Here is a 12,919-nt window from a genome sequence, read left to right as displayed (position 1 = left end):
TGTTAATCTTCAGTGAAATCCGTCTTTCTTTTCTTTCTTTTTTTTATTATTATTTTTTAATGTTCGTTTTTTGGGGTTAGGTGACTTGCCCAGGGTCACACAGCACATGACTGTCATGAGTCTGAGATTAAATTTGAACTCAGGTTCTCATGACTCCAGGACTGGTGCTCTATCCATTGCACCACTTAGCTGCCCCTTTTCATTTTCTTTTTATGGCAGTCTTGTTCCCAAGCCCCTCGCCTTTCTTGTCTTGCCCTCCTCCACATTAAAAAAAAAAAAAGTCAAAACGCGTGTAATAGGTATGCATAGTAGAGCGAACCAAGTCACATATTGGACATTTCTGGAAAACTGTCTTATTGTGCCTCTCAATCACTTTTCTGTGAGGAGGTGCATAGTGTGCTTCATTATCTGTTCTGTGGAATCATGGTCAAGTTGTACTGATTAGTTTTTAAGGGTTTCAAAGTTGAGAGAGAGAGAGAGAGAGAGAGAGAGAGAGAGAGAGAGAGAGAGAGAGAGAGAGAGACTTATTTATATGTTGTTTATATCATTAGAATGTGAGCCCTTTGAGAGCAGAGATCATCTTTTTGCCTTTACTTGTATCTCCTGCATTTAACAAAGTGCCTGGCAGATAATAACAATAAGTGACTGTTGACTCCTATGTTTACAGTACTTCTCAGATACTCATTTGATGTTTCTTCTTACCTATTGACCATGTTTCTACTATTTCTTCACTCATGTCCTATGCTGGAACGAGAAGCATAGTGTAGTGGAAAGAACACTGAACTTGGAGTCTGGAGTGTCTCTGTTGAAGTTTTTGCTCTACTATTTCTGACTGTGTGATCCTGGGTATGTCAGTCCTTCTATTGGGGACTCAGTTAATTATTATAAAATGAGGGAGAAGCAGCTTGATGTGGTGGCTAGAGAGCTGATCTCAAGTCCTACTTCTGGCTATTTGACCCTAGACAAGCCACTTCACTTCTCATTGCCCTAGGCCATTTCCTCAGACTCGTAAGTTGAAGAAAATGTACCAACCTGCACTGGTACTCAGAATGTTCCCTCCTGATTTGTCTGTACCAATCAAATCACAGGTACAGTCCCTGTCCCCCACATGTAAAATGGAGTTAATAATGCCCTTACCGTCTTCCTCCCACACAGGGCTGTTGTGCATAAAGCATTGTATAAATCTGAGTTGTCATTCTTTAACATAAGCATATGCATTATGCATTAAGGATGAAAAAGAAGAATACATTATAGACTTTTTCTTATTGTTCTGATCCGAAATCTTATTTAGTTGTATTAGGCAATGCCTGAGTTTGCTATGCTGGGAGTTAATTTTTAAATTGTATCTTCATCATAATCTAATATTTTCTCTTTGTATGATAAAAAGAGAATGCTCTGCCATTAGTTAGAATTCTCCAACTAAATTGTTGGGTTCTTTTTGGGAGAATGGGGGGAAACGATTAAGCACTTACATCACTTTTAAATACTAGTGAGTAATTATCCAGTACTGCTTTTCACATTAAACCACACTTGTTTTCTAATTCTGTTTTTTCAGTTTCCATAGCAAGACGTGTACAAGATCCGTTAGCTGAGCTAGTGAAAATTGAGCCGAAGCACATTGGAGTTGGAATGTATCAGGTAAAGCAATGTGGAGCTTTTAATTTAAGAGAAATTTAAGAAATCTATCAGTCTTTCAAATTACACCCAAATCCAAAATGTGCAAATTAAGGGTCACAAAGTCGATTCCCATTTTCAAAGATTGGTATGGAATTGGTAGCTAATATTTATAAGTCATCATGGGGAGATTTTCCCCCTTATCCTTTGTTTTTTAAAGGTTATGATTGAAACTTAGAAATGACTGCAGTCAGATTTATAGTCTATTAAAAACATTAGATCAGACTAGTAACTTGATATGTAGACCCTTCTTTTCACATCATTATAGTGGTTGTGGGGAAAAGGAGAAAAGTTGGCTCTTGTGTAAATGAGGATGAATTATTGATCTTCTGGGAAGAGGTTGTTAACTTAGGACACTAGACACTTTTTCTTGTGTTTCAGTGATTTACATAAAAGGTGTTGATATAGTTATTTGTTTTGTCATTAGGCGTTGTGGGAAAACGTTTATTTTTTTCCAGTTTTGTAGTTCACAAGTTAGTACAGATGAGATATTTGTAGACTACTTAGCATTGTGCACATAGTAGGCACTATATAAATGGTAGTAGTAGTAGTTGTTATAATGATAAAAGTGATTTATATTGATGACAGTATACTGAAGACATAATGAGCTTTAATTGTGTCCTGTGTTCACGTCTTTCTTCCCTTTTAAGTGAATTTAAGGCATGTTTAGATGTGAACTGAGATTATACTCAGCATATAATTCATGGGGAGTTTATGGCAGTTATGACTAGCATTTTAGATATATGATACATGTTATAGAATTGGAATTTTAGATTTAGAAGGGACCTTAGCTATCATTTAGAAACTCCATTGCCCCACCCCCTTTTTTCACACATGAGAATACTGAAGCTTGGCTAACGGTGGCAGAGCCAAAAATTAAAACCCAGATTTCCTGCCTCCTAGTCCAGTCTTGTACCATAAGAAAGTCAAATCCCATGATAGTGCATATCATTACAACAAAAGTCTTTCTATTACTAAAACATATCCAAAGCCTCAGCTAAGAAAATACTTAATTTCAAGCTGTATTTGACATGATGAAATTTCAGTATAATCAAAAGGTTTGGCTAGAGTTCATTATAATGAGTCTTGACCTGTAATTGCTTTGAGCACAAATTAGGCATATACAATAATAATTGTTACAGAGATGAGCAATTGTAGACAAACAGTGCTGAAAAAAAGAGATGAAATCTTTCAAAGAAAAGATGTTAAGTACTTAGAGGAAATAGTAGAGACCATAAAATTACTCTTTCAGTACAGTATGAAAATACTTTTGGTTTAACAATAGCTAAAATTCAACAGGCAGTATGCTCCAATCCTTGTCCTATAAAATTGCAGGAGTTGATTTTAAAAACACATGGCTTTAGGTATTTATGGAGGGGGAGGTGGTAGAGATGGTCAGACATCATATCCCCAGCTGACCTGAAAAGTTTTCTTTGCTGGAACATGGCTTGGTGAGACTCCCAAGAAAACACTTTGGGATAAGAACAAGATGATGCATTGTTGACTGTACAGTGGCCTATGAGAAGATGCCTTATTTTGTGCTGAGGGTTCAAACTTTATTCTTGAATTATCAGAACTCCATAGGTGAGTTAGGTTCATTTGATATATTTCTTCTGACTTGATTATATTTTGGCCATTTCTTGATTTGTCAACTTTGTGGCTTGAATGTGAGCAGGATCAAAACAAAGAAAAAAGTCCTAGGTCAGCTGTTTATTCTCTTCCCTTACACCTTTGGTGAAACCTTTCATAGAGCTGGGGAATAAATTTTACCAAAATGGGTTTTGGGGATGCCTCTTGGGAATTCCTAATGGCTTTGCTACGACTAGACTTTTCCCCCTAATTTTTTATGAATTACTGAATTGCTTCTCAGAATGAAATAATTTTTACTGATAAGCTCATTAGGGAAATTTGAAATGTGAAGGTTTAATTTTTCTAAAGAAACTAGTTTGAAAAGAAAAATACAGTTTTTAATCATGTGAAGACATTAATACATTAAACTGTTTTATGTATATGTGTGCATTACTACATATATTTTATGTTAGTAAAGAAAGTTACTTGTAAATGATTGCTTGCTGATTGACCTCAAGCCTCTTTTTCCTTTTTTTTCCCCCATTATTTATCAGTATACTGGGACAGGATGATGCTGTCCTCTTGATGGTCACACAACGGCTTTACTTGAAAACTCCATTTTTCATCCTGAAGCAAATACTTTTGAATTTTAAAAAGCAAAACAGGATACATACTGAGGATTTTTAGAGCTGGAAGGAATGGTAGAGACTATCTAGCCTAACTTTTTTATTTTACAAATGATTAAGCTGACACTCAGAGAGGTTAAGTGATTTTTCCCAAGGTCACAGAAGTAGTAAGAGACAGTAGCAGTGTTTAAACTGAGGACCTCTGACTCCAGAATCAGTGTTCTTCCCACTGTATCTTACAGGAGTGCCAATTTTTAAGCTAAGTACTATCTTGCATAGTTATTCACAAAATGAACTTACCAAAATGTTTAAGTTCCTATTCTGCCTTTTGATTTTTAGTAAGTTAACACACATAGAATAATTAGTAAAGCCTGATTCAATACTGTGAAATATACGTGTAAAGTCCAAATTTTCTAGAAGTTCAAAATTTTTTTATTTATGAAAGTGAAATTGAGATAGTTTATTTCAAAGAAACAAAAGCATATCACTTTGATGACTACAACATAAAACAAAATTTTAATTAAAAATTTTGTTCATTCTTAAAAATTAGAATATTTTCATTCGTTTAGATAATAATTGTTGTTTTCTTCTTGCTGTTGAAAATATTTTTGAGCTGTAATTTTACCCTATGATAAAGCTATTATGATAAGTTAACATGAGTTGAAAATTTTTTATTTTAAAATTCCTTACCAGTAACACTGTATTATTAACACTGAAAGATCTAATTTCCATTATGGCTTTGCTCTGTTGATGTTCCACACGTTGCTGACCTTGGATAATGAAACTAGATGATCAATTTTGGTTTCTATTCAAGTTCACTTCCCATTTTTGTTGCTTCAGCACAAAGTTGTGATATTTAGATTACCGGAAGTTTAAGGAACTTTTTGGTAATGCTATTTAAGACGATTATGATAGTTCTTTGAAATCAATTTTAAAGATTTCATGAATTACATAAATGCATAATGTGTTTTCAGAATCTCATTTTCAGAGCCATAAGTTTTATTCCATACTAAATAGTCCCTTAAAACAAAGTTTTAACACTTTGTTTAGAATTATCATTTCTCGTAGAAGAAGGTTATTTTCTTACAAATTCAGAATGCTTTACAATGTATATCAGTAGGTCAGCCTCTTAAAAGAATGCAGATTGTGTTGTCAGTCCTAATCATGCTATCATTAGGTGGTTTTGCTGAACCCTTTTTGAGGAATGTACTTTTTTGGTGAGCTTGTTTGAATGTTAAGAAGGATCTTCCAAGGCAGAACGCAGCAATCAAAATAAAAAGAAAATAATGCTGATATTATTGTTTTTGCTTCCAGGAGAACTTCTAGGGAAAAATTATCTTTGGAATGGTCAATTTTTTACCCTTATTTACAAGGTTGGGTTAGGCGGATCAAGTGTTTGTGGTATTAATATTTAGAGAATAAAAATGTAATAATGGTTATATAGTATGGTTGGCATCTGGTAGAAGTTATCTTTAACGTTTATAATAGGTCTGTCTTTTGTTGATTGCTTTTTGACTAAATTGTGGCACTATTGTGAGCTGTTAGATTTTTTAGATACATGGAGTTGGTATAGTTATGGCATAGTTGTGAAATCTCACAATCATTACTTTTGGTGGCTCTGAACATGTGAATGAAATTCTCTGAATTTCCATTTTCTTCTGATGTGAAATGTATTGCCTTTTTTGCAGGATGGTTATGCTGAAAAATACTTTGTAAGCCATTCAATGGCACATAAATGAGTCATTTTTAATTATTGTTAGAGTTGACCATTTATTGTATTTTTTAAACTGTCTACAAGTTAGCAATTCACACCTTCCTTTGCAAATATGTGCTGTAAAATTAAGTTGTTTCTCAGGTTTAATTAGTGTTGAAGTTTGGAGCAGGTTTTTTTTTTTAATCAAATCCAACATTGAAGAGAAGGAATATCAGATAAGGAAAAGAATTTGAGCATGTATAAGCATTTACCACGTGCTTGTCCTGAATTTAGTATCAAGTGGGATGGTCAGGACATAATATGTTGTTGTTCAGTCATGTCCAGCTCTTTGTGATCCCATTTGGGGTTTTCTTGGCAAAGATACTGGAGTGGTTATTTCTTTCTCCGGATCATTTTGCAGATGAGGAAACTGAGGCAAAAAGTTAAGTGACTTGCCCAGGGTCACACAGCTGGCAAATGGTTGAGGCAGGATTTGAATTCAAGTCTTCCTGACTCTAGGCCTGGTGCCTATGCACTATACCACCTAGTCACCTAATTTCTGTCTGTCTCAATTTCCTTATTTGTAAAATAGAGATAATAATAGCACTTTTTTTCCCCTTCTTCATCTGTAACTTTGAAGATGTTTACTGGAATATAAATGATTCCTCCCCACCAATACTTTTATTGACTATACATAAAAACATGGGAAACAATTATTTTCTTCAGTATATCTTGGGTCTGGTTTTTTATGATTTTCTTGCCTCACTCTCATTTCTCTTCCCGGTTCTTCCTCTACTTCTCTTACTTCTCAAAATCCTTTTTGAGCTCTTCCATGGCCTGTGACCAGTTCCTGTTTTTCTTGGAGGCTTTGGATGTAGGAGCTTTGACTTTGTTGTCTTCTTCTGGTTGTATGTTTTGATCTTCTTTGTCACTGAAGTAAGATTCTGTGGTCTGACTCTTTTTGTGCTGCCTGCTCAGGATCCCAGCCAATTACTTAATTATAAACTCTTTGTTAAGGTAGGGATCTGTTTTCAGTGTGGAGAATGTACTGTCCCAAACACTAGGGGTTTGTGCAGCTGTTTTCAGAGATACTTCTAGGGACCTGCAAATTTTCAACTCTTCCAGGGTGCTAAGATCAAGGGCAAGGTGTTTACTACCTTCCTGGACTGTGCTCTGGTCTGTGAGTGACCACAAGCATTCTTTTCTGCCTTGGAACTGTGAGGAGGATTCCATCTGCACTGCTACTACAAGTTCCGCCACTCCAGCGCTCCTCCTTGCCCCAGGACCTCCACCCAGAACTGTGACTCAGATCCAAGCACAGACAAAGCAAGAGAATCCTTACTTAGCACCAGCAAAGAGATCCCTGCAATCCCCCTCTGATCAGCCACTTAATTTCCCCTCTGTCTGTGGGCTGAGCTCCGTGAGTAGCTGCCGCCTTGGTATTGCACCAGGACTGGCGCTGGGACAGAGCTTCTCTCTCACTGAGGTCACTGAATTTTCCTACTGACGTTGAGTTGTCTTTGGTGTTTGTGGGTTGAGAAGTCTGGAAACCGCCACAGCTGCCTGTGATTCAGTCGTCTGAGGCCTGCTCCAGGTTTGCTGAGGCCTATTTTGCCTATGTGCCCATGCTGAACTGCGTTCCTCTCCCAGCCCAGCACAATAGACCTTTCCAGTCAACCATCCAGGTTGTCTTGGGCTGGAAATTTGTTTCACTCTGTCTTTTTGTGGGTTCTGCTGCTCTGGAATTTGTTTAGAGCCCTTTTTTACAGGTATTTGGAGGGGTTTGTGGGAGAGCTCAAGCAAGTCACTGCTTTTACTATGCCATCTTGGCTCGGCCCCTGAAATATTTCTAATAATTTCTAAGTTCATTTATACATATCAGTAAGGTTGTTGGAAAATGGCCCCTTTTGCCTAGTTATTATTTGTTAAAATAGTTTAATGAGCAGGTTTTATATTTTACAATCTCATGTTTTTGCATATATTTTACACTCATTACTTGGGTGATCCAGGACAAGAGATTAAACTTTGAATCTTTTTCTTCATCTAAAAAAAGGAGAGTAATGGAACCTACTTCATGAGGATGCTGCAAATAAAAATTAGACAACTCATATGAAGTGCTTTTGAAATACTGAATTGCTATATAAAGAATTGTGAAGATGATTTATCATTTATTATCTATTGCATATAAAGCAATAAAGATACAAAGCAGAAGTGAAATAGTACCTGTCCTTGAGGAGCTTAACATCTGATAAGAGGAAGCAACTTGTATTCACATGGGTATACCCAACATAAATAAGAATACACAAATTTTGGGAGTAAGGTTATGAATTCTGGGAGTAACAGGACAGGTATCATATAGAAGGTGAAATTTGAGGTCAGCCATGAAGGACGTTATGGATTCTCTCAGACTTAGAAATAAGTAGGGAATATATTAAGGCAATGGGAAAAGCCATTGCAAAGGCACAGGAACAAGAGATGGAAGTGATATGTGAGAAACAGTAAAAGACCAGTTTGCCTCTGCTGAGGAGAGTACAATGTAATAAAGCTAAAAGGGCAGCCTGGGGGGGCAGGATGTAAAAGGCTTGAAGCAGAGGAGTTTATATATTTTATCCTAGGGAGGTATTGGAGTTTATTGGGTAAGGGACAGACATAGACAGACGTGAGCTTTAGGAAAAGTCATTAAAATTTTTTTATATATATGGCATTTTATTTTTCCCTCCAATTGCATATATTTTTAAAATTAATTAGTTTATTTTTAGTTTTCAGCAATCACTTCCATCAGCTCTTGGGTTTGAAATTTTCTCCTCCTCCCTCTCCAAGACAGTGTGTAATCTGATATAGGCTATACATATACATTCCTATTAAACATATTTTCACATTAGTCATGTTGTAGAAAAGAATTAGAACCAATGGGAGGAACCAGAAGAAGGAAGAAACAAAATGAAACAGAAGGGAAAAAAAAAGAGCAAATAGTATACTTTGATCTGCATTCAGACTCCATAGTTCTTTTCTTTGGATGTAGATGGCATTTTCCATCATGAGACTTTCAGAGATGTCTTATATCCTTGCATTGCTGAGAAGGGCTAAGTCTCTCATAGTTAGTGATTACACAGTGTGGCTGTTAACTGTGTACAATGTTCTCCTGCTTCTGCTCACTTCACTCAGCATCAGTCCATATAAGTCTTTGAAGTCTGCCTGCTCATCATTTCTTATAGCACAATGATCCATTACATTCATATACCACATCTTGTTCAGCCATTCCCCACTTGATGGGCATCCCCTCAATTTCCAATTCTTTGCCACCACAGAAAGAGCTGCTATAAATATTTTGTACATGTGGGTCCTTTTCCCATTTTTATGACCTCTTTGGAAAACAGTCCTAGAAGTGCTATTGCTGGGTCAAAGTGTATGCACATTTTTAAAATAATATAAATTTGTTTATTTTTAGTTTGCAACATTCACTTCCACAAGTTTTTGAGTTCCAAATTTTCACCCCATTTCCCCTCCTCCCCCACCCCAAGATGTCATGCATTCTGAATATCCCTTCTCCTAGTCTGTCCTCTCTTCTATCTGTCTCCCCATCTCTTATCCCCTTCCCTTTCTATTTTCCTGTAGGGCAGGACAGACTTCTGTACCCCATTTCTTATATTTCTTATTTCCCAGTAGCATGTGAAAACATTTTTTTAAAAACATATGTTTTTAAAACTTTAGGTTTCAAATTTTCTGTCTTCCTCCCTCCCCACCCACCCTCATTGAAAAGGCAAGCAACTCAATATAGTTTGTACATGTGCAGTTATGCAAAACACATCCATAGCAGACATACTGTGAAAAACTAACTCTATTTCCCTTAATCCTATCCTGCCCTCCCATTTATTCTAGTCTTTCTTTTGACCCTGTCCCTCCTCAGAAGTATTTCCTTCTGATTACCCCCTTTCCCAATCTGCCCTCCTCTCTATCATCCCCCTGCTCTCTTGTCCCCTTCTCCCCCTGTTTTCCTGTAGGGTAAGAGAGATTTCCATACCCAATTGAATGTGTATGTTATTCCCTCCTTAAGCCAAATTCTATGAGAATAAGATTCACTCATTCCCTCTCACCTTCCCCCGTTTCCCCTTCCACTGTAAGAGACTTTTCTGGTTTTTTTTGTGAGATGCTTTGCCCCATTCTACCTCTCCCTTTCTTCTTCTCCGAGTATAATCCTCCCTCATCCCTTAATTTTATTTTCCATATATGACCTCTTAATCTTCAACTCATCCTGGGCCCTCTATCTATCTGTCTACATATACATACATATAATTTTTTTCCTCCGACTACCCTGATACTGACAAAGGTCTCATGAGTTATAAATGTCATCTTTCCATGGAGGAATGTAAACAGTTCAATCTTAATAAGTCTCTTATGATTTCTCTTTCTTGTTTACCTCTTCATGTTCTACTTGAGTCCTGTATTTGAAAGTCAAATTTTCTATTCAGCTCTGGTCTTTTCATCAAGAATGCTTGAAAGTCCTCTATTTCACTGAATGACCATTTTTTCCCCTGAAGGATTATGCTCAGTTTTGCTGGGTAGGTGATTCTTGGCTGTAATCCTATCTCCTTTGCCCTGTGGAATATTATATTCCATGCCCTGCGGTCCTTTAATGTAGAAGCTGCTAAATCTTGTATTGTTCTGATTGTGTTTCCACAGTACTTGAATTGTTTCTTTCTGGCAGCATGTAATATTTTGTCCTTGACCTGGGAACTTTGGAATTTGGCTACAATATTCCTAGGAGTTTTCCTTTGGGGATCTCTTTTAGGAGGAGATCAGTGGATTCTTTATATTTCTATTTTGCCCTCTGGTTCTAAAATATCAGGGCAGTTTTCCTTGATAATTTCTTGAAAAATGATGTCTAGGCTTTTTTTTTGATCATGGCTTTCAGATAGTCCAATAATTTTTAAACTCTCTCCTGGATCTTTTTTCCTGGTCAGTTGTTTTTCCAGTGAGATATTTCACATTGTTTTCTAATTTTTCATTCTTTTGGATTTGTTCTACTGTGTTGTGATTTCTCATAAAGTCACTATCTTCCAATTGCTCTATTCTAATTTTTAAGGAAGTATTTTCTTCAGTAATCTTTTGGACTTCCTTTTCCATTTGGCCAATTTTCCTTTTTAGGGCATTTTTCTCCTCATTGGCTTTTTGGACCTCTTTTGCCATTTGGGTTAGGCTATTTTTTAAGGTGTTATTTTCTTCAGTATTTTTTTGGGTCTCCTTTAGCAAGCTGTTGACTTGTTTTTCATGATTTTCTTGCATCACTCTCATTTCTCTTCCCAGTTTTTCCTCTACTTCCCTTACTTGCTTCTCAAAATCATTTTTGAGCTCTTCCTAGGCCTGGGACTGATTCATATTTTTCTTGGAGGCTTTGGATGTAGGAGCTTTGACTTTGTTTTCTTCTGGTTGTATATTTTGATCTTCTTTTTCACCAAAGTAAGATAATATAGTCTGACTCTTTTTGTGCTGCTTGCTCATGTTCCCGGCCAATTACTTGAGTTTTAAACTCTTTGTTAAGGTACGAATCTGCTTCCAATGTGGAGAATGTACTGTCCCAAGCTTTGGGGTTTGTACAGCTGTTTTCAGAGATACTTGTAGGGCCCCTGTAAATTTTCAGTTCTTCCAAGGTGGTATGATAAGGGGCGAGGTGTTTACTCCTTTCCTGGCCTGTGACTACAAAGTACTCCTTTCTGTCCTGTAACTGTGAGGAGGGGCTCCTCTCCACAATTACTACAAGCTCCACCAAACCAGCGCTCGTCCTCACCCCAGTGCCGCGGCCCAGAACTGTGACCCAGGTCCAAACATGGGCAAAGCAAGAGATTCTTGCCTCAGCACTGGCAAAGAGATCCCTGCAGTCCCTCTCTGATCAGCCACTGGATTCCCCTTAGTCTGTGGGCTGGAAGCTCGGGAAGCAGTTGCCCCTCCCCAGGGCCACGCTCTTGGGGAATGGAGCTGAAACCCCGCCTTCCTGTCTCAGCACCGACAGAAACAGACTTTTCCCACTGACCTTCTAAGTTGTCTTTGGCCTTGGTGGATTGAGGAGTCTGGAAACCTCCACAGCTGCCCGAGATTCAGTCCTCTGAGGCCTGCTGCAGGTTCGAGGCGGACTGCGCGCTCACGCCACACTGTGCTGCGCTCACAGCCCGGCGCGATAGACCTTTCTGATCGATCATCCAGGTTGTCTTGGGCTGGAAATTTGTTTCACTCTGCCTTTTTGTGGGTTCTGCTGCTTCAGAATTTGTTGAGAGCCATTTTTTATGAGTATTTGGAGGGGTTTGGAGGAGAGCTCAAGCAAGTCACTGCTTTCACTCCACCATCTTGGCTCCGCCTCTATGCACATTTTTATAGCCCTTTGGGCATAGTTCGAAATTGCTCTCCAAAATGGTTGGATGGACTTGGAAAAAGTCATTTTGGCAGCTGTAGTGGAGGATGGATTACAAAGGGGGAAGTTTTACATGATTGTAGATGTTGTATTTATTGTTTTCTTTACTCTGCTTACTTCATTTTGCATCAGTTCATATAATTCTGCCCATACTTTTCTGCATTCATATTTGTTTTTTTGACTTTACTTAAGGCAGTTGGGGTTAAGTGACTTGCCCAGAGTCACACAACTAGTAAGTGTCAAGTGTTTGGTGTGAGACCAGATTTGAACTCAGGTCCTCCTGACTTCAGGGCCAGTGCTTTATCTGTCTGCGCCATCTAGCTACCCCCATGTGTTTTTTTCCTATAGCATATTAATATTCCTTTACTTTCCTGTACCACAGTTTATCTATTCTTTACCCAATCCATGGACATCTACTTTGTTTTCAGTGTTTTGATAGCACAAAAGTTCTTTGACATCCTTTTTAAAAATATAAGAGTATATCCCAAGGTATATGGACTGGTATGAATTAGTCTTTCATATTGAATGTAATATTATTGTGCCAGGAAAATACCCTTTACTAGGAGAGTTCATTTTTAGTCAACTTTGATCAGGCTACTCTTGAGCACAACTTCTCTACATGTACTGTTTCATCTTATATCTTTTATGCTTTATCACCCTGGCTTCTTGAAGATGAGGCCAGCCTTTGTTTTCTAAAGACAGGCCTAATAAAATTCAGAAAGGTCCATCTCCTAATTGGCTACAGAATGCTGAATTTTCCTACCATAGCAACACATGAAGACACCTAAAGTATAGAGGGCTTGTGGTCTATGATTACCCCCCTGGAACACAGTCACTGATGCATTGAAATACTGAAGAATACTTGGAATGTGCAACTGAAATTTTATCATGCAGTCAGAGAGTGAATTGATTCAGAATAAGCCTGGAATTGTAAAATGGGTGAAAAAGCTCTAT

The 12,919-nt window shown here is 37.6% G+C and overlaps 1 protein-coding gene across 3 annotated transcripts in view; it reads left to right on the top strand.

Annotated features, from left to right (window-relative positions):
* The window catches only part of SRBD1 (S1 RNA binding domain 1), a 319,328-nt gene that overhangs the window by 189,503 nt on the left and 116,906 nt on the right, over nt 1-12,919 (top strand). For all 3 annotated transcript variants that reach the window (XM_021001269.2, XM_021001268.2, XM_021001267.2), the window contains one exon: nt 1,556-1,638. In XM_021001269.2, the coding sequence (XP_020856928.1) occupies nt 1,556-1,638 (83 nt within the window). The remainder of the gene's footprint in view (nt 1-1,555; nt 1,639-12,919) is intronic.

This window comes from Phascolarctos cinereus, unplaced genomic scaffold (assembly GCF_003287225.1).
Source record: "Phascolarctos cinereus isolate Bilbo 61053 unplaced genomic scaffold, phaCin_HiC Scaffold_2;HRSCAF=192, whole genome shotgun sequence".
Classification (NCBI taxonomy): domain Eukaryota; kingdom Metazoa; phylum Chordata; class Mammalia; order Diprotodontia; family Phascolarctidae; genus Phascolarctos; species Phascolarctos cinereus.
The sequence above is the reverse complement of the archived record's forward strand: the minus strand, read 5'-3'. Positions and strand labels throughout refer to the sequence as shown.